Below are 24,893 nucleotides of genomic sequence, written 5' to 3'. Positions count from 1 at the left end.
TAAATGGAGAGCGAAGGCAGGAACGTAGCGAGGATGCCATGCTCAGGGAGCTGGAAAAAAATATGCGTCACCATTCAAAATCAATGTCTTTCGATCCTCTGCAGCGACATGATCTTCTAATACCCACTCAGTGTCAAACACCGTTCACATCCAAATGCCTCTTTTCAAAAGAATACCACTCAGTGAGCACAGATTTTAAAAAAAATACATACATTTTTATTTTACATGAAGGGCACATGTTTTGTACAAACTGTAAACTAAATACTGTAGTTATTATGAGGGTTATAATCTTTGACATCACTTCATGAATTAACACCAGAAACATGTAAATAAACACGTACATAAATAGTCAAAGACTGTCACTTCTTACATTAAATAATAATCCCACACCATAGAAAAACATACAGCATTTTAGTTTGCTACACACATTAAGGATTTTTTTAAGATAGCACTTGTGTTCATCATAACTACATTTTGAACATCATAGTACAATACTCTATCCTTGCACTTGTCAATCTTAAATTCTGCAGTAGTTTTTACATGAAGCTCTGTCATTTAATCTATGTTGAGGTAGGGACTCATCCAAAAGAGCTTAAATAAGCAGAAACATTATGCCTCCCCAGGATGTGAGAGCGCTGTTCAGCCTGGCGTCTGTTACGTCCTTTGTCCTGCCACTAGAGCAAGAGGGGAGTTTCTGTACTCAGATTTCCTCAAGTTGTCATATGCCATGTAGCTACACTGACTGACAGTCCATGTACTGTCACCATAGCTCCCCAAAGCAATTTGTAGGGAAGCCTGGAGAAAAGGATCTGGATCAAACAAAACCATTTGCTCCTGGGACTGTTGCCTGACATCACCCTTCTCCAAAATCAAAGTAGTGGCATCTGGAAAGATGACTCACTGAGTTGACAATTCAAGGGCTTGGTGGGCAGGGGTTAGGGATGGGGTTGGGTCACGTAGAACAGCATTTCGGTGTAGATATTTCAGCTAGAGGTTAGTCTTCCAAAAATAAAAGTAATCTGAGAAAGTTGTAAATGTCTATCTTGTCAAAGCAAATGGAATATCAATCAAAATACCATTTAAAGTACCCAACCCCCGCTGAATGTTTACTCCATAAAACACTGGTTAAATCACAGAATGATCTGTAACACAGCCACATTCAACCAATATAAATATTGGCAACAACAATAATAATGTGAAGAGAAAAAAGAAAAACAGCATGTGATTCAATGTTTCAATTCAAACCACAGAAAGGTAACATTTGGCCCTGTCTTCTTAATAATAAAGTCAGTCTTGGTTAACATCAGGAAAACTCACTGAGTCAACAGAGACAGCCAAGAGAAAAGAGAGAGAGAGAGAGAGAGAGAGAGAGAGAGAGAGAGAGAGAGAGAGAGAGAGAGAGAGAGAGAGAGAGAGAGAGAGAGAGAGAGAGAGAGAGAGACAGAGACAGAGGAGGCGAGTGAGGAGAGCAAATCTTCCCAATGGCAGTTCCTTTCTGTGTGCAGTGCTGACAGATTATATGCACTTGATGTTTTATCACATGGCTTGTGTTTGGAAATAATTAGGGAGTTATTTAAGAGGAAGTGATGTAGGCAGAAAAACACTTGTTAACTGATATGATTGACAATTTCTAAAAGGCATATGACAAAGAGCAAAGGGGGGGAGTTGCAGTTCAGTCTATGGAGCTGGCAATCAAAGTTTTGTGTTCAATCTGAATCACAATTTCACATCATGATGTCCATTTCACACTGGACCCAGCAGAGAGGCAGGGAGGACATGTCACAAACTCAGCCACATATTGAGCTTAAAGCTTTCCCCCTTTGCCACCGAGATAGCATTGGATTTTCCAGAGCAGGAAAATCAAATGCTTCATTCAAGACCAATTGCTCTCTATTGGATCATCTCTTCCTTTCTCTGATGTGCAGCAGTTTCACGCCTTCATGGACACACACAGCACGTGGCGAATGATCAGCATACAATGTCAGAAAGCATGCTGCATTTCTCCCCCAGCAACACTGCACACAGCAGAAACATAGCTGTGTAAGCTTTGGACTGGAGCTAATTCTGTTTGGTTTTATCATTGTGTGGATCAAGCAAAGACTTTGCCGTTAATTAAGTACAAAAACAGCTCAACTTCTGTGAAAAAAATCTGAGCATTTTAAATATTGCTTTAAATTAATTACATGGGGATAGCAAATTCACTACCCCACTCTAAAGAGAAATGTTCATGTTTTTTGTCCTTTGTCAATTCAAATTCAGATCAAGATTTTATACTTTTTGAAAGAAGAAAAACATTTTTTCTCTTGCAAATAAAAACCTCAATTCAGAATTCCATGTATAAATAAAACACTGTCCCATTAGATTAGGTTTTGGTGCTACAGCCTTACTTGATGTAGTATGACTCACAGCTTATGATGGTTACTGTGGGCAGACTGAATCTCTTAGCCGGTGTGATGACACTAATACTACTGTTGTTTTAGCACATGCCGTATGCCATTATGTCATTCATGTGATTAATTCATGTAGGATAATGGATGTACAGAATATCCTGCTGTCACCGTGACCCAACCCTAGATAAACAAAAAAAAATGGATGGGCATAATTAAGTGATAATTTTTAATTGTTGCCACATTGGCCAAAATGAAAAGTCAGTTAACTCCAACTTAGCCTTGGCTGTGAAATTAGCTGTTAAATTAGCTTCGTAAATGGTATTATTATAAGTACTGTATACACTTATCTTTAATGAAATATCTGTAAAATTTTAAAGCAACAAGTGGTAAGAATGTCTCTGTGTACAAATGATATACAAATGTCTATTTGAGAAATGTATCAGTAACATTCCACAGCAAAGACTAACTTACTAAAGACTTTCTTTTGAAAGATTTTTTTTTTTTGGAAGAACTTATTCCAACTAACCTTGACATGTAAATTAATGCTACAGCACAGTTACAAATGACAGGAGGCAAGCAAACTATACCCAACATTCTAAACAATCCTCAACATGGTGGTTTATGTTGGACTCCACTCTTTCTAACAAAGCAGCAATGCATACTCCACATCACTACCACGGCACCAGCATTGCTCCTAGCATGAGCATTTTGCCAAATCAGATATCTTTAAGTTTTTAAAGGTCACTTCTATCTCTTGCTTTATCTCTGGTAAGTCCTGTTATTCAGCCTCCTCTGTTCAGCTCTTTCTTAATCATAAAATTATGACTTTTGACCAAGATGGAATCATTAGGGCCGCATTCAGTAGGCAGACTGAGTACTTAATGTGGAGAGCTGCCACAGTAGACAAACGGAGGAGGCAGACAGGAAAAGAAATATATAACAGGAAGGTAGGGTGCAGGTGTAGAGAACCATGCTGGCTGTGGGAAATGTCGGGAAAAGAGCAGAGAGAAGAGGTTGACAACATTTTTTACAAAAACCATATAGGGGCAGGGTGAGGGAGGAAGAGACTGCTGACAGAGAAGACGCGAGCAAGAAAATCGAGAGACCGCTGGATCCTCGAGAGGGTTCATGGATCAGTGGCAGAGTTATAATATGGCAAAACAAAAACAAAAAACAGGGAGTGATAGGAATAAATCGAGGAAATTACAAATGGGTTTTTCTAATTGCCCAGGGTGGGCGTGGATCATAATGGCATACTAAGGAATGGCTTTTCTTATCATCCTCTTGCTCTTTCTTTTCCAGAAATCTGGCATTTTGACCTGTAAGGATAACAGGTTTTGTAACTGATACCACGAGACAACATAATCGAGGAGGTGGGCAGGTCATGAAAACGTAACAATTATAAATATGTGACAACTCCTATTATAGTAGTGATCTCATTACCGTCCCCCAGCTGCTTAGTAATACTGTTACTTTGGTGTATGAAGCATTTCACCTCAAATAAATTATCACTGCAATACAGGCATTTTGATTCTCCAATAAAAATTCCATTAAAAATGTACTGAAGACAAATAACTGCAATAAAATTATTCATTCATTCATCTTCTTCCGCTTTTTCCGCCGTAGCGGGTCGCGGGGAGCTGGAGCCTAACCCAGCTGGCTTAGGGCGTGAGGCGGGGGAAACATCATATTTTTATCAAATCGACTTAAACCATATTATCCTCTGTTCTATAAAACACATACAAAGCACTGACCTACCTGTTATAGTTACTATATGATCCTCCTTGTATATACTGTGTTTATGTTGTAGCAGGAGTGTGTCAGTACTGTACAGTTTACAAACACACATGTATACATGTTGGTAATGCCAACATGTATACATGTCCACATAGCTAGTCTTCTGCTTTATTATTCACATTATCAGCACTTATCATCAAATGTAGACAACTGATCGATAAATGTGAAGTATTTTGCAGATAGTTATATCTGGGGTAAAGTGCATTTACTTAAACATTCTGTAGGTTTTAATCCACATAGATTTATGTTGGCAGCTCCAGTTTCCTTCATATCTGTCTCCTGTCACACTCTCTCAAACATGTTTGTTGCTTTAGTTCCTGTTGCTGTCCTTTTGTCCATTTGTGTATTCATGTCACATGACTCGCTATACTCCAGTACTTGTTTTCCTTTCTCTCAACATGACACAACGTTGTGCTGTCCGTTCTGTGCTATGGGCTTGATCTTTTCCAGTGTGACCTCAGTATCGCTGTCCAAAGTTCCAGAGATTGATGGAGAGAGTTTTTCCAGTGCATCACTCAACATCCCCACTTCGATCTCCCCTCCATATACATCTTTCTTCTGTAACTCCTCCTCCTGACACAGGATGCTGTGGGGGATCACATAATTGGCTGAATGGTTGCCCTCCTTTGGAATGTGACTCTTGGGCTGATACTGACAGTTGGGGTTAGAGGTTTGGGCACCCATGTTGTTGTTAATACTGACAATTTCGATTGCGTTGCTCCCTGGGCAGATCCGGTGGCAGCCTAAGAGGATGGAGAAGGCCTTGCGGAAGTCGGCATTAAAGGCATAGATGATGGGGTTGAGCGAGGAGTTTGCCCAGCCAAACCACACAAACACATCAAAGGTGGTGGAACTGATGCAAGGGAAGTCTGTGGCACCATCTGTGAAGTTTGGCTCGCAAAATGGAACCATGCAGTTAAGGATGAAGAAGGGCAACCAGCAGCAGACAAACACCCCCATGATGACTGAGAGTGTTTTTAAGACTTTGGTTTCTCTTTTAAACGACATTTTGAATGAACTTTCACTCTCTATGTTTGAACTATTCCCCATGCTGCTGTGGCGATTTTTGGCACTTTCTGCTGCTCGTTCCAGAGCCGATATTCTTCGAATCTGCTTCTGTGCAATGCGGTAGATCCGTGTGTAGGTGACGATCATGATAGCTACAGGTATGTAGAAGCTAATAAGAGAGGAGGAGATTGCGTAGGTTCTGTTGAGGCTAGAGTCACAGTTGTCAGGGAGCAAATCACCAGGATACGTTCCATTTAGCTCTGCGTAGCTGGTGGTCTGAGCTTTGTGCCAGTTTAGCTGAACAGGAATGAAGGAGATGAGGACAGACAGGGTCCACGCCACACTGATCATCAGGCATGCTACTTTCGGGGTCATCTTTCGTTCATAACGGAAAGGACTTGAGATGGCCCAGTAACGGTCAACACTAATCACACACAGGTTCAAGATGGAGGCTGTTGAGCACATGATGTCAAACGCAACCCATATGTTGCAGAATGAACCAAATGGCCAAAACCCCACAATTTCAGTCGCTGCCTTCCATGGCATTACCAGGATAGCTACCAGAAGGTCAGAGATGGCAAGAGAGATGACAAAGAAGTTGGTAACCTTAGACCTCAGGTGTCGGAACTTTGTGACAGCAGCACAAACAAGAGTGTTGCCGAGTAGCGTGGTGAAGATAAGAAGGGAGAGGAAACATCCTGTCAACACACGCTTAGATGAGTCTCTCTCTGGTAGCAGCTGCTTGCCATCTTGAACCGTTGAGAAATTCTGATCCATTGTTTCTATTACACTGTGAATAAAATGAGAGAGGGGGTGGATGAGGGGGGTATCAACAGTCACCCCATCACATCCCTAAGTTGTAGCAGCTGTGTCTCTCTGGAGAGGAATTTTAGACTGACAACGTGGCTGGTAGAGAGGTCAATTGTCTCGGTACCAGCTCTCCCACAGACTGGATGTTCCATAGGCTCCATGTCACAGTCACCATCCTTGCACGAGAGCTGCTATAAATATTTCAAAATGATGTCTTCAAAAAACTGATGTCCAAAAAATCCTTGCTCATAAGTTCCTGCAGTAGCAGTCGAGGCAGCAGACATTCTAGTTCGAAGAGGAGGAGGAATATTCCGGCTGTGGATTGGAATAATCTTTTCAATCAGCACTGTGGTCACGAACAGCAGGGAAATGTCCTTGTTCCTTTTTTGGTTTCACTGTATGCATCTGCTGTCAAACGCTCAGTGAAAGTTTCACATTATATTGTTGTCTAGTTGATGAGTAAACAGAGGCTTGGCCAATCATTAGCGTTATATACCACCTCATCAATAACTTCTATTGATGGTTTTCGCGCTGCATTTATCTGATTTGTTTAATGATCCTCGAGGCGTGTCCGTGCGGTGATGTTGATGGCTGCATTGACGCCGATCCACCTCGACAGCAAGCTGTATTTTTAATTTTTTTTCTTTTTTTTTTTTACTTTTTTCCTATTCCTTTGAACGCAGCTGCCTGTTGGTTGGAGCCACTTCTTCCTGTCGACATTTCCATCTGAAATATAGACTAAAATCATCAATCAAAAGACTTAAAAGTCCACTTTCACACAGCAGACAGGGATCAAAAATGTTTAATTCGCCACATGTGGGCAAGCAGGAGGTTTTGAACAGGTCCATTTCATGTTGACATGTGGCTTAAATTAGGGTGTGGTTTCTATCCTGTCATTTTTATTTCTTTTGGTTTAGTTTGTGAGAACAGAGCAAAATGAGCTGTTATGTACATTCAAGAGTGTTTTTTTAGCCACCCACCTAAAATATCTCTGGCAAGGTAGTTCCTGGGTTGATGTCTCTGAAACGGCGGAGCACCTTAATATACACGTATATATATTTTTTTTTATGTTATAAAAAATGTAGGCAGTGTGCGCTCCGCTCCGTGGAAGTTATCACCTCGGGTTTCGCAGCAACGTCTTCAGCTTGGAAATAATTCAGTTCAACTCCGGACTCAGGAGGATAATCAGTTCCTCAAAATCCACAGCTCTACTGCAACATCCAACTTGTATCTTGGTACCAAGTGAAAAACAAGGTGCTCACCTTCTCTGCGCTCTCTTCCATGTGAAGTCAGTAACGCTCAACTCTCACGACGGTCCTTGGGTTTATTTTAGTTGTTTTTTTTTCCCCCTTTCTTTTTTTTACTCATCCTTCGCTCGGTATCATTCATTTACCCTTTCAGCTATCTGCGGCCAGCTGGCCGATGCTGAGAGGAGGGAATGACTGTGGTCCTCCTCAACCCGTTCTGGTGCGCTCTCCTCTCCTCTCTCTCCGCTCAGCTGCTGCCTGCTGCTGTGCGCCACGGTCTTTGTCACAACTACCCGCTTTATCCAGGGAGGCTGTGGACGGCGAAGACACGCAAATTTACAATACAAAGAATATCTTTATTAAGAATAATGTAATAGTTTATCAGTGCTTTATTCGACAGAAACCTTGGCGACCTGAATTTAATCCTCAAACAATTAATGCATTTCAAACAACAAAAACAACAACGATGATAATAATAATAATAATAATAATAATAATAATAATAATAATAATAACGCCAAATTTAGCTATGTAATAGGAAACATTGCTGTTATATATGTTATAATATATGTTATATTTAATATATGTTGTATTTATTTTTTATTTTGTATCGTAACAATAGGTTGATGAGGTCTTCTCTTTATTTCAATCTTGAGCTAGACTGACAAAACTCTAAAGACATCACTGTTGTAAAGTCACAACCGGAAACTGTGCCCGGGTGTCCTGACACGAACTTGTTGCCAGCAGGCACACAGGCAAAGGCGCAACGAGGCCATCTGCTGGATGCAGGGTTGTGGGAGATGGTGAGAGGGTGAGCGGGTGGAGGGTGAGCTGCAGAACCGTTGTATTAACGTCACCTCAATAAACATGATTTAACAACCCTGAATTAGAATCCCATGAGCCAGGCTGCAGCAGCAAGACCCATCAAGTGAGAGAGGCACAGTGTGTTGAGATGGACGTCTGTGTGCGTGTTTGTGTTACCAAACTAATGTTATCATGCTTCTTATCTGCCTGGCAGGCCTGGCCAGTTTGCATATAAACTATTTAGTGAGTTGAGATCCTCAATGGGCTGCTCCCCGTGTATCCGTGTGTTAGGCACATGTGTTTGGACTTTGCATGTGTGTGTTTAAGACTGTGTGTGTCTCTCTCTCTCTCTCTTTCTGTCTCTGTGCGTGTGTTTGCGCGGGCGCGTGTGTGTTTGTGTGAGTAATGCATGTAGACAAGCCAAGTGTAAGAGGCCTGGCAGACACAACGCCCACATTTCCCTGTAGCACAGAACCAGGGTGTGCGTGCAGCCGACAAAGTTCAAACCAAGACTGCCTCACACAAACATACACACAGACTGGCTCAACTGACTCACACATGTACACACACAACCAGCCATGCAGGGTAATTCATATCTGCTCCAAAAAGCAAACAAAAAGAATAGAATAGAATAGAATAGAATAGAATAGAATATAAATAGAATAGAATAACAAATGTCTCTCTCAATTACTTTTTGCCACATAGACAAATGTCAGGTGTCTTTATTATTAAAAATCTTAGCATCCTATAGGTCCTGGGTTATTTGAATATTTTAAATTTTAAGGTGCTTTTGAATGGAGTATCTAACACAGAGCTGGTTTAATTGAAATTGATTCATTTATAAAGCTGGATTCTGTGAATACAATTCAAAATGTCACCAACAGTGGAGTCACTGCATTTCAAGGTAGCGTAAGAGATCTAAGGCTGGCAGGTGGCCTAAATCTGCAAAGGACAGCCGAAAGATGAATTGCTGGCACTGAGCATTCATTTCTTAATACACATAACCCAAAATAAATTTATATTAGTGTCACCATAAAGGAAAACTGCTGCCAAAACTGAGAAGATTGGAATTGGTGTGGAGTCCATGAATTGAATTTCCTGGAACATATTTAAGAGACATTTTTTGAGTGCAAGTCTTGGTTGCCTTCATTTGAAATTGGTTTGGTTAATTTGCAGTAAGGTCCTCATATTTGATATTGGGAAAAAATCCAATTTCCAGCTACTGTATGTATCTAAGTATAAAAGCTATGATTAGATTTTTTTTATACATATAACTTAATGGTATGGTTAAAATAAATCAGGTACGCATTTCTTAACTCTTGAAATCAAGAAAACATCTTAGATCAACAAAGTTCATGATGTCAGCACATCTAGTTTGACTTCACATTTTACTGTGTGGCGATATTGCTTTTTTATTTCTTTCTGTATAGAAGTGTTATTTAGATGTGTTATTTACAATAAGCAATGATGACAAAATAACAATAAAAGATATAGTATCTGACCTAGTACAGTGTAAATAAAGTTCATTTCAGCTCTAATGGAACTCAAGATTAACACAATGAAGGGCTGCTGAAACAGGTCTGAGGTCTTTATTAAAGAAGCAATAAACTTCTGTTACATACAGTAGCTGTCACACACTGTGAGCAAATGATGCTCACAGTTTGATGCTGCAAACTGAACAGGTCATAGATTTTGACTGAATGTTGTGTTGATACTGGGAAACATGAAAACTGAATGTCTATTCAGGTAATAGCTGTAAAATGATTCTGTCCTTGTAAACAGGATTAGAACTTTGTCTGTGAACTACCAGATAAAAATATCATTAAAAGAAAGAACTGCTAGGCATGGCTGAGTCTTGTTTTAAATTTTTACTCAGCATTTTGCAAGGAATGTAGCGGCTTTTGTGCGTGAGGTAAGGAGGAGAAAGGAACTGGGATGAAAGAGGAGATTAATCCACTGCAGAGATGACCTTCTCTGTCTAACTCCCACCCCCCCCCCATACTTTCAAATCCTCTTTTTTCAGTGGTACATCCATCATATCCCACATTGTTATCGTTAAGCTTTTTACCATTGAACATCAAGTCTGCTTTAATCCCACTACTGAGATTCACCAGTTATCATTCATAATAGATCTTTCATGATGTGTAACAGGATGAACACACCATTCAATAAAAACATGTGACTTGCTTTTATTTGCAGCATCAGATGTGTTCAGGGTGTGTAGCAGCGATGTAAAAGAAGCGTATTGCTTTTTCTATAAATACCCCAGACTTTCTTCAAAAGCCCTTAATTAGCGCTAAGCTTGAGTTCCAAAGTTCCAGAAATTGTGTTTATTTCCACTGTGTTGCTGTGGCAACAAAACGGCTACATCACACCAGTGAGTCAGAAAAATTAAGTCTGTTTAAATATAAATAAACAATATATAACTTTTGAGAAAGACATACTTTTAAAAGTTTTCAATGGCCCTGAGAGTTCTAGACACCATAACTTGAGTAGATAAATACACACAAATTGAGCTAATGTCGTCAATCAAACAGCAAATGTATATACAGTATACTGAAAATGTAACACAGGGCACATTTCAGGTAGCACAATGGAATCAATTTCCAATAAAAATTGATTAATGCACACCCACATATTTTTGTTTGGGTCAGTGCGCTCAGAGCCCTCATAGTCACAGTCAGTCTCAGAATTTAAAAGATTCTAGTTGAACCATCCATCAGGCATTACATTTTTAGTGTGTGTTAAATCTCTTTGTGCATCCTTTTATGCACAAAAATGTTATGCTTCCATGTGCTTATGGATTTATCTTCTTTTCTTATTGTTTTTCTCCCTTGGCACTTCCTTTGTATCAGAGGATAAAAGATTCAGGAAAGTTGATGATTCTCAGACCATCTGTCGAGAGTTCCATTTAATAAAATAGGTTTATAAAGAAGTGGAAGCACTAGTCACACAGAAGGTTAATCTTTAAACATGCACACACACACACACACACACACACACACACACACACACACACACACACACTAAAATGTGTTGGTAGGTCTATAAACGTAGTTACAGCTGTTGCTTTGTATCTTAAAAGACACACCACAGTCAATTCGCTTCAGACTAGTCATCCCACTGACTTGAACCAATGGCCAGCTGACTCAAAGCTTTCTTATCCTTATCTTTCTTTGCCAGCCTGGCAGTACAGCACCACTTGTTTTGAGAGCTTCTGAAAATTCTATGGTCTTCTTCATGACATTTAATTGTCTAAAGGAATTCATTAACACTTGCCACATTCTGTCTATCACTGAGGTCCCTGTTCTTGCAGAAGGCCTTCTTACCAATAGACACTTCACAATGTGTTCTATTCTTTTTTACATTGAGGGCTTTGCAGTTCAGTTTAATTGTGCACAACATCATATCCAACGTATACCCAGTTGTATAATGAATACAAAGGTTAAATCTCCTTCACTCTAAAGTGGGATATTCTGCTTCCGTGGATATTTCATGCCATTTGTAACAAAAAAAAGAACAAAAAAAGAAGACGATAGTGCAGTGACATGAAACAAAGAATCACATAGTGGGCAGACATTTCATGGAAAATTTATGATTATCCTGAAACAGAGTTTACAGTGATTCTAAAATAGAGCTGAGTCGTGTTGCTAGGAGTTGGGATTGTTTCAGAGAGAGAACAATTACTCTATTGCCCAGTGTGAGTTGGAGCTTGTAGCTGGTTGAGCAGATTGGCTTTAATACAAATTGTGCTTTATCATGTCTGGATTTAACCTCACAATTGTATTTGTAGTGCATTCATATGCTCCTTCGATGGCCCTATACCCCAAAGACCTGAGGGTTTCAGTTACGATAGGTTGTGACATTTCGGCAAAATAGCGGGGAGACTTAAATGTAGACAGAGGCCAAAGTTCAATTCAAGTCTTTAAAAACAAAGTGTGCTAATTAACAGTCCCAAAGGTAGGGGAGTCCAAAAATGTCCATGCAACTATTGTAAGATCCAGAAACAAGGAACAAAAAGGGCATAGTGAACTAAACAAGGAATGACAATTTGCAGACAGCAAGGAAGCTACGAAGAGGATTGGTGTGTTTCTTTCCTCAGAGACTTTATAGCTGTTTGAATACTTCATATCACAAAGGATTTTTTTTGAAAACCTGTTGCTGTATCATTATTTTCCCTAATGCTACCATTACCTTACATGCTTTCAGGGTTAATGATAATGGAAAACCTTTCTAAGTAAATCAAGTCACTCTGTGCTGATAAAAAATGGTTGCAATTAAATATCGTTTTACAAAGGTCATGTACTGTATGCAAAAAATTATATGCACTTTGTGAACTAATAAAATATTTCTAACCACCAGCCAAAGAACTGCCATGCATCTGAGTCTACGACATCAAGGTCGACAATTTGTATGACAAAATTTCCACTTTCCACTAAGTTATTTGTATGAGTTAATGTATCATTCTTTTCCCATTTGAAAAACAACTTTCATTATTATTCCTGTGACACTTTAATGGTCTGTTAGTCTTTCTTGGTTCGGCATCCCTAGGCTGAACATTTCAGCATTTTCTCTGTGTATTTTTTTGGTAATTGGATGTTGATTCATGTGTTTTTTGACTCAGACCGTGCCTTGGGTTTTTAAACCTGCTTTATTACTGGAATTATTTTCAGAGCTCCTCACATTTGAACCTCTGTCTTTTGATAGTCTTAGAAGAAAGTTTTTGAGATTGTATTTATTCTAAAAATATCTGGTCCAGTTTTTTTTATTGCAGCATTCATTCATCACATTTGTAGTGATAGTATTTTTATTGAAGGGAAAGAAGTGAACATGGCCACCAATCACGGTTTTCATCATCTGTTGTAAAAGCCATTGGTTCGTTGTCAGTCTGATATTGGACATTAAAGTATAACCTGGACTTTTGTCTTTAAAAATCATCTTCAGAAGAATTTTCACCACATGTATGCTCAGCAAAAAAAAGTGTTAAAATTGCTTACAAATTGATATTTTCAATAAATGTCATATGTACAGGCGGCATGGTGGTGCAGTGGTTAGCGCTGCCGCCTCACAACAGGGTGGACCCGGATTCGAGTCCCGCTCTGTGCGGGGTTCGCATGCTCTCCCCGTGTCTGCGTGGGTTCTCTCCAGGTTCTCCGGCTTCCTCCCACCTCCAAAAGCTTGCGCTTCAGGTTGATTGGCCGTCCCAAATTGCCCGTAGGAATGAGTGTGTGTGAGCATGGTTGTATGTCTTTGTGTGTGGCTCCGCAGTGCACTGGCGTTGTGCCCGGAGTGTCCCCCGCCTCATGCCCTATGCCCCCGAGATAGGCTCCGGCTCCCCATGACCCGCTGCGGCAGATATAGCGGTGGTAATCTGAAGATGACTGACTGACTTACATATGTACAGTAGTTCTTTCTGGGAAAATGAAGAACTAATAGAATTCGATAAAGCTGCCTACTCTGACACCGTTTCTGTCTATTGGTGCTTTTGTTCTATATGTTACTTCTTTGAGGAAACCGTAAGACCACATTAAACTCTTTATAAAAATTAGTTTGATAGTTTGACTTTTTTATGAAAATCAAACTATAACTGTAGATAATTCACGACAAGAATTTATTGCACAGACATCACCCAATTTTAACAGGGTAAATCTGGAAAGATCATTGTGGAAAATCCTTTTCGTGTGACTGCAACATGAGATAGACTTCAACATTTGATTTGATTCCTTGCTTTAATTATGATTAAGTGAGTACATTGATGCTGCTCATGTTTGCATCCACCCAGTGTCGTAACAGGCTGAACACAGCTGCAGCTACGATAAATAATGTGTCCATGTAATTCAGGTGTGCGAAGCTGCAGTCACTGACAATAGTTTTATTATTAAGCAAATATTGATAATTGGCACTCCTAAATTAGGCATGATTATGATCAATTTTAGGAGTTGCAGCTGTCCATTATTCAGTTACATATTTTTGTTGTATTTTATTATGAATTCAGTAACTAAGTAATTTACTCTGAAAGAAAGGCAGAGCCATAAGCAGAGTGGACACTTCAATGATCTCATTACTGCCACACAAACAAACCTGGTGCATCCACAGCTTCTCCACACACCTGCACCTGTTTAACTTGCTTATACTGTATGTCTTCTCATAATTGTCTAGTTCAAAATCAATAGTATGCATTTGCCTTCCTGATTTCAAAGTCTGAAGGAACTGAAACACAACTAACAGAAGTGAAGCTTTCTAATAAGCAGTCATTTAGTAACAAGAGTGTAATCACTGATCCGATCAAAACAGACCATTCAACAAGAACTCTTCATTGCTGAATATTTGATGAGATTTTTTTGTTGGATGCAAAAATGGTCCTTGAACTAGATAGTTTGAATTTGGATAGGTTGGATCCATTAAGTTGGTAGAAGCTCTCAGTTATAATAATAATAATAATAATGGATTAGATTTATATAGCGCTTTCTTGTCTGGACACTCAAAGTCGCTTACATTGGATCCTTTCATTCATTCACACCTCATTCATACTTGGTGGTGGTAATCTACGTATGTAGCCACAGCTGCCCTGGGGCAGACTGACGGCATTGTGGCTGCCAATCTGTGCCTACGGCCCCTCCGACCACCACCAGAACAATCACACACATTCACACACCAGCGAGTGCCTCACTGGAGGCAAGGAGGGTAAAGTGTCTTGCCCAAGGACACAACGACAAATGACTCGGCGGGAACAGGAATCGAGCCGCTGATCTTGAATCATTGGACAACCCGCTCTACCACTGAGCCACGGTCGCCTCCTATGATATTCAGTATTGGTAAATACAAGCTGCCCAACAATCCAACATCTTAGGCTGAGTAGGTCTAGAAGTAGCAAGGTGTGACAATTGCTTAAAGGTACAATATTATACTCTTTTCAACCAATTTCACACAGCTGTCAGACTTCCAACTATACTGTATTTGAAATGTATTGCCCCAAACTGATCTGAGGTCCTGAATTTCAGCTGTCTAAAAGCCACTCAAAGGAGCTTTATTGAGAAAAAAAATCTATGATTTTAATTTGCTCTTTGAAATTTTTGGGTTTCCTGTAAAAATCCTCATGTAGGGAAAGACTTTATTTTCCACCACCGTGCTTGCCTACCGTCAAGCACGGTGGTGGTAGTATTATGTTGTTGGGGTATTTAGCTGCCAAAGGAGCTGGTAAATGGTCTAATGGGATAAAGAAGAAGGAGGATTACCTTCACATTCATTAAGATAACCCCAAAATCATTGGCATGAAAGTTTGGTCTTGGGCAGGGTTGGGTGTTTCAACAAGACATTGACCCAAAGCACACACCGAAAGTGGTAATGGAATGGCTATATCAGGTTAGAATTAAGATTTTTGAATGGCCTTCGTGAAGCCCTGACTGAAATCCCGTTGAGAACTTGAGGACAATGCTGAAGAAACAAGTCCATATTAGTAAGTCAACAAATTTAACTGAACAAATTTAACTGACAAATTTAACCAATTCTGTCAAGACGAGTGGTTAAAGATTCAACCTTAAGCTTGCCAGAAGCTAGTGAATGGTTACCAATTGAAGTGATAATGGCCAAGGCATATGTAACAAAATATTAGCATTACTGTATGTTTATTTTTTACCCAGCAGTTTGGGTCACATTTTCAGTTGACCCATAATAAAGTCATAAACCAACTAAATTTCCTGAAAGTTTTTTGTGACAAATAAGTGACTGTTCTAATCACCCCATTAGAGAAAAATCAGAGTCGAAGAACTGACTGGAAACTCAACACTGCCTTGAAAGTATGTTCTTTACAACTGTGTGTAAACTTTTGACCAAAACTGTATGTCCTCTGTCTTCTTTGATAAAGGCATATTTTACTACGAACAAATGTATCCAGTATTATGTCTCACATAACTGTATTAATTATTGACTGTATTAATCCCAGAGGGGAAATTGAGACTCCACTCTACACACAGGTTAGTAGTTTTACATGCATCTATATAGTGTGTACAGGCCCGTAACACACACACACACACACAGGGCCTATGGGCATGCAGGTGAGGGAGAGTTATAAGTTTACAAGTTGCCTCCAATGAACAACTTGTAAAGGGGACAGTGCCTCACTCAAGGGTGCCTCGGCAGTGCTCCAAAGGTGAGCTGACACCTCCCACTGTCAGCTCACACTCTGGGTGTTTTTGGGTGGGAGCAGGAATTGAACCGCCGCTCTTGGAACGTTAGGCAACCTGCTCTATCATGCGCTCTACCACTGAGCCACTGCCACACCCTAGTCATAGTCATTAGCCTTGTCTTTGTCAACCTTTTTGACATAAACTGGGTGAGTGAATGTCCAGCTCCACAAAGAGCTTAAAGAGCTTAAAGCACTTAAAGTGGCTAAAAAACACTGTGGTATAGGCCAAAGAAACTTATGTCTTCATATTAGCTGATGGGTAGAAAGTGAAGTCAAAAAAGATGCAGTATGTTCCTGGTACAATGTTATTTTTTTCAGCCTTAAACTGAAAGCTAATTCGTTTTGGGGATGACATCCATATTCACTGACCATCACACTCTTTTGGTATTATTCATGCATATACAGTATGTATATGAATATACTGTAGTTCAAAGGTTACAACAGGTTTGACCAAAGTACTACTTCTTAATTTTTGTTTATTTCTTTATTTTACTTCTTTTGTGGTCTGTACATGTGACCACAATGGCCCTCAGTATATCTGCCAAGAGGTTAAGTACAGTACCTGAAAAACACCACCAGTCACTTTTAACTGAGGAAGCCGTCTTGGATGTGAAGTAAAATGACGTCAGTTCTTAACAGTCCATTTGCTTCTGCTTCAACCTCTGGTGAGAGTTCTTTTATACTTAAGAAGACTTGGTCTTATTGTCCTTCAGTGTAACTTGGGAAATGTGAATGTAAAAAGAAACAACAGAGAAAGCAGGGCTGAGGCTGACAAGAGTACAGCACGTCACTATTCATTGGATGTTTAGGCGATGAGGTGGAAATGTTGCTTTTCAGATCTCAGTCTGTCTCTATTTTTGGCTCAAAACCATTTTAAGGCCACAGGCCAAAACAGGTCCTCCTCATAGCACTCAGTGGGGTTGAAACTGAGTCCAGCAACACACTGAATAAGAGCAAACCATTGCTTCTAAAGAACAAACCATTTTAAACGATTAGTGTTGGTGTATTTGTTTTAAACCAATATTGTTTGCATTTCATCAGCTTGAGAATGGCATTATCACTGGATGTCCTATGTCTTTGATACTGTTTTGCCTTGGCTATGAATATGCTTGTGAAGTCAGCAAAGGTGGAGTGCAGAGGCCCTCTAACGAACTCAGGTATGCGGGAGCCCCCTATCAGAGCATTTACACATGACCTGACAGCGACTACAACATCCATCCTGAGCTGCAGATGGATCCTGCAGGGTCTTAAGCGGCAGGATGAACTTCAAGCCAGCTAAGTCCAGGTTGCAGGTGGTGAAAAGGGGAAGGTGACAGACCAGTTCTGCTTCTCACTAGGATGCATCCAGATTCCATCTGTGGGAGAGAAGCCAGTTAAGAGTCTGGGCAAGACTTTTGACTGCACCTTGAAGGACATCGCAGCACTCCAAGCAACATCAGAGGAGTTGGGAACCTGGCTGACAGCAGTGGATAAGTCAGGACTACCAGGCAAGTTTAAAGCCTGGATCTACCAGCATGGCATCTTGCCAAAACTCCTCTGGCCACTGCTGGTCTACAATGTGCCAATGACCACGGTCGAGTGCTTCAAAAGGAAGGTCAGCTGTTTCCTGTGGAAGTGGTTGGGCCTACAGCGAAGTCTTAGCAGCATCGCCTTGTACGGGAAGAACAACAAGGTGAAACTGCCCTTCAGAGTCTGATGGAGGAGTTTATGGTTACCTGAGCAAGAGAGGTGCTGCTGTATAGGGACCCCAGTGACAACAAAGTCTCCTCTGCCGGCATGGAAGTGAGAACTGGCAGGAAGTGGAAGGCTTACAATGCAGTTGACCAGGCTGAGTCCCGCTTGCGCCACAGTGAGCTGGTGGGAACAGTGGCATCTGGACGGGCAGGTTTCGGAAGCGACCTGAGACTGTACTACAACAAGGCCCAGGGAAAGGAAAAGCGTCAGCTGACACTCAGGCCAGACATGGTTCTGGTGTCAGAAATAACAAGGCAAGTGGTCCTGCTGGAGTTGACTGTCCTGTGGGAAGACCAGATGGAGGGGGCATTCGAGAGGAAGAGGGCCAAGTATGAGCAATTGGCAGAGGAATGCTGAAGTAGTGGTTGGAGGACCTGATGCAACCCCATCGAGGTTGGATGCAGAGGACTTCAAGCAGGGAAATTCATGGACCACACAAGCTACTTAGACACAAGCCGGGACTTGATCACCCCGCTGGGTCGCCTGGGCGAGGGTGTCTGATGTTGAAAGACACGAAACACCCAGTGAACCCAAGGTACATCACTTATGATGTGTCTAAGTTGCAACAAAAGTATACAGTATAACTGGTTATGAAATGCAGATTTCAACCCATCATAGCAAGCATTCCGATGCACCACCAAATCAATGAACTTCCTTTATATAAACTGTCTTTCTCTCAAGAGAGACAGTCCACTGAGTGAGCTCCACCAGGATGATTTGTCATATGAACATTCCCTCAGGATTTAATAAATGTTGTTGACACTTCAATTTTTTATAAAGGAGTTTATTAAAAAAAGCAAAATTAAACACGAAGACATAAAAAGAAAGTTCAGTGAATGGTGGGTTTTTCAGTCCGGTCCGTTTCTGTCAATAATTGCTGTTTGTTGATGGTATTTTCAGAATATCTAATTTCTTCTATTTTAATAGTGATTATTTCTTTTGATGATAAAGTAGTGTTTTCCAACTGCCACTCCTTTATGTTTCCCTAATCATATCCTCTCAAATTTTTTCCCATGTGCTAATTATGTCCTCAGTCTTTATTGTCCCACCAGAATGATTTGATGATCAGTAGGAAAGAACCACACGGTTCCAAGTTTATCAGTGTGAATGTCAAAAATGAAAAATAAACCAATTCCATTAGGCAGTGAGGTCAACTGTGGGCATGTGGGATTAGGATTTCAAACTAAGGCACACACACAGTAACATACACACATACACATATACTGTACTTTCAGTGATCCAGCATGAGACACAAGGTCATGACATTTTCTTGTCAGGACAGGACAAAAATAGATAGAAGGCCATAATCTGGACAGACTGGGGCGCAATGAGTCATTGGTCTGATAACACAGACTGGATCAGTGGACTGAAAGCGGAAGACAATTTATTTGTGCGTGTGCGCACGTGTGTGTGTGTGTGTGTGTGTGTGTGTGTGTGTGTGTGTGTGTGTGTGTGTGTGTGTGTGTGTGTGTGTGTGTGTGCGTGCGTGCATGTGTGAATTATATCCGAGGGTTTGAACAAAGGGGAAGTGGGAGAGCTGATGCTGTCAGGTTTTGAAGGGGTAAGCTGCAGGTGATGAACACTGGTTCTGCAGGTCCCTGTGGATCACTACGAACATCCTCAGTCCCAAACAAAGGATAAATCATGGCCCTTTACCCCAATTAGATTGATCCTCTGCAACCATGTCACACACACAGACACACACTTTCCCTTCTGTCCTGAAAATTTTCTGTTCTTACTCAAACCATCTGTTTTTATCAACGTCTGCACTAGAACGTGATGATGGAAAAATAATTTGTCAAAAATCCAAAATCTAATATTCCTTTTCTTTGGGAGTATATAATATTTTTACTCCATTATAACGTTGTGCTCCGCTGTACTGAAGTAATTTTTGTGGAAATTGTGGAAATGTGTGCTGAACATCTGTTTTCAGTTACAAACATAATAGATCCACATCATGTACCAGGCTTCTAGAAGCATAGCTACTGCAATGTACCCATCACCTGTCACAGCAATGCTCTGACAAACAATAGAGGACAGAGATTGTGGCATTGTCCCAGTGACATGGCAGCTCCAGCTTTTCCAGAGGGAAACACTGTCCTCTTGTGGTTTGACATGCAAGGTCACAAGGAATATAGTATTAAAGAATGTGGTCATTTGAATGATAACGTATGTCTTAGCTATAAGAGAGAACTTCTGCTAATGATGATTACATTTCAAGAGCAAGATATTGTTTTCTGGTATAACCATACCTTCACCATAACCACAACCAACACCATAAGGTAGGAAGGGAGCAGTGACGTGCGGTCAGGGGAGGCAGGTGAGGCAAGGCCTCACCTGCCATTGAGAGAAAAAAAACTGAAAAGTGGAAGAAATAAATTAAATAGTTATATTTATCCAGTGATGTGTATTATAAAGTTATTCTCTATTTAACATCACCAATTTTAGGTTATTTTTACTCAAAATGACTGAATTTTCACATTTACTGAAATACTGAGAAGAGACCTGTGGTGAGACACCAGCCAGCTGAGCCTCATCATGGATTGCACAATGACTCTACTAGCTGTGCTGGTATGCTACACAGTGAGACCGTGATGCTATCTCTCTATATGTCGCTATTAAACTGTAGATGTAGCCGCAAGAGGACACATGCTTGTGTCTTATTGTGCCGGTCCCAAGCCCGGATAAATACAGAGGGTTGCGTGAGGAAGGGCATCCGGTGTAAAACTTTTGCCAAATCAAAGATGCAAATCAAACCTATGACTTCCATACCGGATCGGTCGAGGCCCGGGTTAACAACGACCACCATCGGCGCTGTTGACCTACAGGCCGCCGGTGGAAATTGGACTACTGTTGGTTGAAGAAGGACAGGAGGAAAGTGTGCGCATACGAAGAGAGAGAAGAGGAACGCCAAGAGTATAGGACTGAGAGTAGGGACACTGAATGTTGGAACTATGACAGGAAAAGGTAGAGAGTTGGTTGACATGATGCAGAGGAGGAAGGTAGACATACTGTGTGTCCAAGAGACCAGGTGGAAAGGTAGCATGGTTAGAAGTTTAGGAGCAGGGTTCAAGTTGTTCTATCATGGTGTAGATAGGAAGAGAAATGGAGTAGAAGTTATCTTGAAAGAGGAGTTTGTTAGGAATGTCCTGGAGGTAAAAAGAGTGTCGGATAGAGTGATGGGTCTGAAGCTAGAAATAGAAGGTGTGATGTTGAACATTGTTAGTGGGTATGCTCCACAGGTAGGATGTGAGCTGGAGGAGAAGGAGAAATTCTGGTTGGACTTTGATGAAGTGATGCAGAGCATGCCTAGAAGTGAGACGGTTGTCATTGGTGCAGACTTCAATGGACATGTTGGTGCAGATAACAGAGGTGATGAGGAAGTGATGGGCAGGTTTGGTATCCAGGAGAGGAACGCAGAAGGACAGATGGTAGTTGACTTTGCAAAAAAAAATGGAAATGGCTGGAGTGAATACTTTCTTCCAGAAGAGGCAGGAACATAGGGTGACCTATAAGAGTGGAGGTAGGAGCACACAGGTAAACTACATCTTATGTAGACGGTGTAACCTGAAGGAGATCAGTGACTGCAAAGTAGTGGTAGGTGAGAGTGTAGCTAAACAGCATAGGATTGTGGTGTGCAGGATGACTTTGGTGGTGAGGAAGATGAAGAGGGCAAAGGCAGAGCAGAAGACAAAATGGTGGAAGCTGGAAAAAGGAAGAGTGTTGCATGACTTTTAGGAGGGAGTTAAGACAGGCTCTGGGTGGCCAGGAGGTGCTTCCAGGTGACTGGACAACTACAGCTAATGTGATCAGGGAGACAGGTAGGAGAGTACTTGGTGTGTCATCTGGAAGGAAAGTAGATAAGGACACTTGGTGGTGGAATGAGGAGGTACAGGAGTGTATACAGAGAAAGAGGTTAGCTAAGAGGAAGTGGGACACAGAGGACTGAGGAGAGTAGACAGGAGTACAGGGAGATGCAGTGTAAGGTGAAGGTAGAGGTAGCAAAGGCCAAACAAGAAGCTTATGATGACTTGTATGCTAGGTTGGATAGTAAAGAGGGAGAGACTGAGCTATAACCAGTTGGCAAGACAGAGAGACAGAGATGGGAAGGACGTGCAGCAGGTTAGGGTGATTATGGACAGGGACGGAAGTCTATTGACAGGTGCCAGTAGTGTGATGGGAAGATGGAAAGAGTACTTTGAAGAGTTGATGAACATGGAAAATGAGAGAGAACAAAGACTAGAAGAGGTGACTGTTGTGGACCAGGATGTAGCAAAGATTAGTCAGGATGAAGTGAGGAGGGCATTGAAGAGGATGAAGAGTGGAAAGGCAGTCAGTCCTGATGATATACCTGTAGAGGTTTGGAAGTGTCTAGGAGAGGTGACAGTAGAGTTTCTGACTGGGTTGTTCAACAGGTTCTTAGATAGTGAGAAGATGCCTGAGGAGTGGAGGAGAAGTGTGCTGGTGCCCATTTTTAAGAACAAGGGAGATGTGCAGAGTTGTGGCAACTACTGAGGAATAAAGCTGATGAGCCATACAATGAAGTTATGGGAAAGAGTAGTGGAAGCTAGACTAAGGGCAGAAGTGAACATTTGTGAGCAGCAGTATGGTTTCATGTCAAAAAAGAGTACTACAGGTGCAGTATTTGCTTTGAGGATGTTGATAGAGAAGTACAGAGAAGGCCAGACAGAGCTGCATTGTGTTTTTGTAGACCGGGAGAAAGCTTACGACAGGGTGCCCAGAGAGGAACTGTGGTATTGTATGAGGAAGTCTGGAGTGGCAGAGAAGTATGTTAGAGCGGTGCAGGACATGTATGAGGACTGTAAGACAGTGGTGAGGTGTGCTGTAGGTGTGGCAGAGGAGTTCAAGGTGGAGGTGGGACTGTATCAGGGATTAGCTCTGAGCCCCTTCTTGTTTGCTATGGTGATGGACAGGCTGACAGACGAGGTTAGACAGGAATCTCCATGGACTATGATGTTTGCAGATGACATTGTGATCTGTAGTGAGACCAGGGAACAAGTTGGAGGAGAAGCTAGAGAGGTGGAGGTTTGTCCTGGAAAGGAGAGGAATAAAGGTTAGCCGCAGTAAGATGTGTGTGTGAATGAGAGGGACCCAAGTGGAAGAGTGAGGTTACAGGGAGAAGAGATCAAGAAGGTGGAGGATTTTAAGTACTTAGGGTCAACAGTCCAGAGCAATGGAGAGTCTGGAAAAGAGGTGAAGAAGCGTGTACAGGCAGGATGGAACGGGTGGAGAAAAGTGTCCGGTGTGATGTGTGATAGAAGAGTTTCAGCTAAAATGAAAGGAAAGGTGTACAAAACTGTGGTGGGACCAGCGATGTTGTTTGGTCTAGAGACAGTGTCACTGAAGAAAAGACAGGAGACAGAGCTGGAGGTAGCAGAGATGAAGATGCTGAGGTTCTCTTTGGGAGTGATCAGAAAGGATAGGATCAGGAATGAGTACATTAGAGGGACAGCACATGTTGAAGGTTTTGGAGATAAAGTCAGAGAGGCCAGACTGAGATGGTTTGGACATGTCCAGAGGAGAGATAGTGAATATGTTGGTAAAAGAAAACTGAGGTTTGAACTGCAAGGCAGGAGGCCTAGAGGAATACCAAAGAGGAGGTTTATGGATGTAGTGAAAGAGGACATGAAGATAGTTGGTGTGAGAGAAGAGGAACAGAAGACAGGGCTAGATGGAGGCAATTGATTCACTGTGGTGACCCCTGAAGGGAAAAGCCGAAAGGAAAAGAAGAAGGAGAAACTGTTAAAATGTTTTCTCTATGAAGTAAATTTCCATAATTTCCATAATGTATATAAAATGTACAGTGTTTATTTTTTTTGTCAACAACTGCATGTGTGTAACGTATTTCTGCAGTTGAGCAGTCATGGAGCGGCTGATAAGAGGCACGCAGTGAGGCACACATTTCTCCGGCCTCATGGTAGGGGGCGCTGGTGATCCCAGGGATTCGGTCGAGTATGCTTCTTCCTCGGCCGCAGAAAAAGTGACAGTAACCTACAGTACAGCCATTCATTTATTTTCCGATCGCCTTGCCTTACTATGAAAATGGAGGATTACATATCTGAACTCAGTTTTTTTTTTTCGCTGCTTTTGTTCAGAAAGAGCTGCGCATGGACTTCATTTATAAGTAAATGTAACATATAAACAAACCTGTAGGTAACAACATAACTTTTTTTAATCAAATGTGCTTATTTGTGTGTTACAGTTTGTATGTGTAAATGATTCTGATCTGAGACTTTAAAAATAAGCCACTCACTGTTGATAATTAAATGGTGAATAAGCAACACTGTAGGTTCATATATTTGTAAATCTAATTATGATAAAATCAGTTCCTCACCAGCCATGAACCTCACCGCATGTCACTGGAAAGTAATAAAATTGTGACTGTTTTGTCATCCTTAAAAGGTGAAAGACCAAAAACAACTCGTATTGACTGACAACTCAACAGACATTCATTCATTTATTCATCTTCCTGTCCACTTCTCCCACTTCTTGCGGGTCACAGGGGTTGCTGGAGCCTTATTTACGGCCGAGAGGCGAAGGAAACTCTGAGCGCAATGCCAGTGCACAGCTGTACACACCATGACTTTGTTATAAATACTGTATGCCACATTGTTATTCTGAGAGGTGGCATAGTGGCGCAGTGGATTGCGCTGTCGCCGCACAGCGAGACAGCTCCAGATTCGAGTTCTGTTCGGTTCAGGGTTTGTATTTTTTCGTGGGTTCTCTGCAGGTTCTCCAGCTTCCTCTCCCTCCAAAAACATGCAGCTTAGGTGAATTTGAATGTTCCAAAATTGTCCGTATGCGTGAGTGTGTGCTCCGCAGTACACCAGCATTGTGCCCAGAGTGTAACCCGCCTCTCGCCCCAGGTCCACTGAGATAAGCTGCAGCAACTCTGTG

The 24,893-nt window shown here is 41.4% G+C and overlaps 1 protein-coding gene across 1 annotated transcript; it reads right to left on the bottom strand.

The window, feature by feature from the left end:
- Positions 1 to 285: 285 nt before the first annotated feature.
- Positions 286 to 6,531, bottom strand: drd1b (dopamine receptor D1b). The gene has a single exon (XM_068331306.1). It carries the CDS (start codon positions 5,970 to 5,972, stop codon positions 4,581 to 4,583), a length of 1,392 nt encoding a protein of 463 aa, XP_068187407.1. The 5' UTR covers positions 5,973 to 6,531; the 3' UTR covers positions 286 to 4,580.
- Between the last annotated feature and the right edge of the window lie 18,362 nt (positions 6,532 to 24,893).

The sequence above is a fragment of the Antennarius striatus genome, chromosome 13 (assembly GCF_040054535.1).
Source record: "Antennarius striatus isolate MH-2024 chromosome 13, ASM4005453v1, whole genome shotgun sequence".
NCBI lineage: Eukaryota > Metazoa > Chordata > Actinopteri > Lophiiformes > Antennariidae > Antennarius > Antennarius striatus.
The sequence above is the reverse complement of the archived record's forward strand: the minus strand, read 5'-3'. Positions and strand labels throughout refer to the sequence as shown.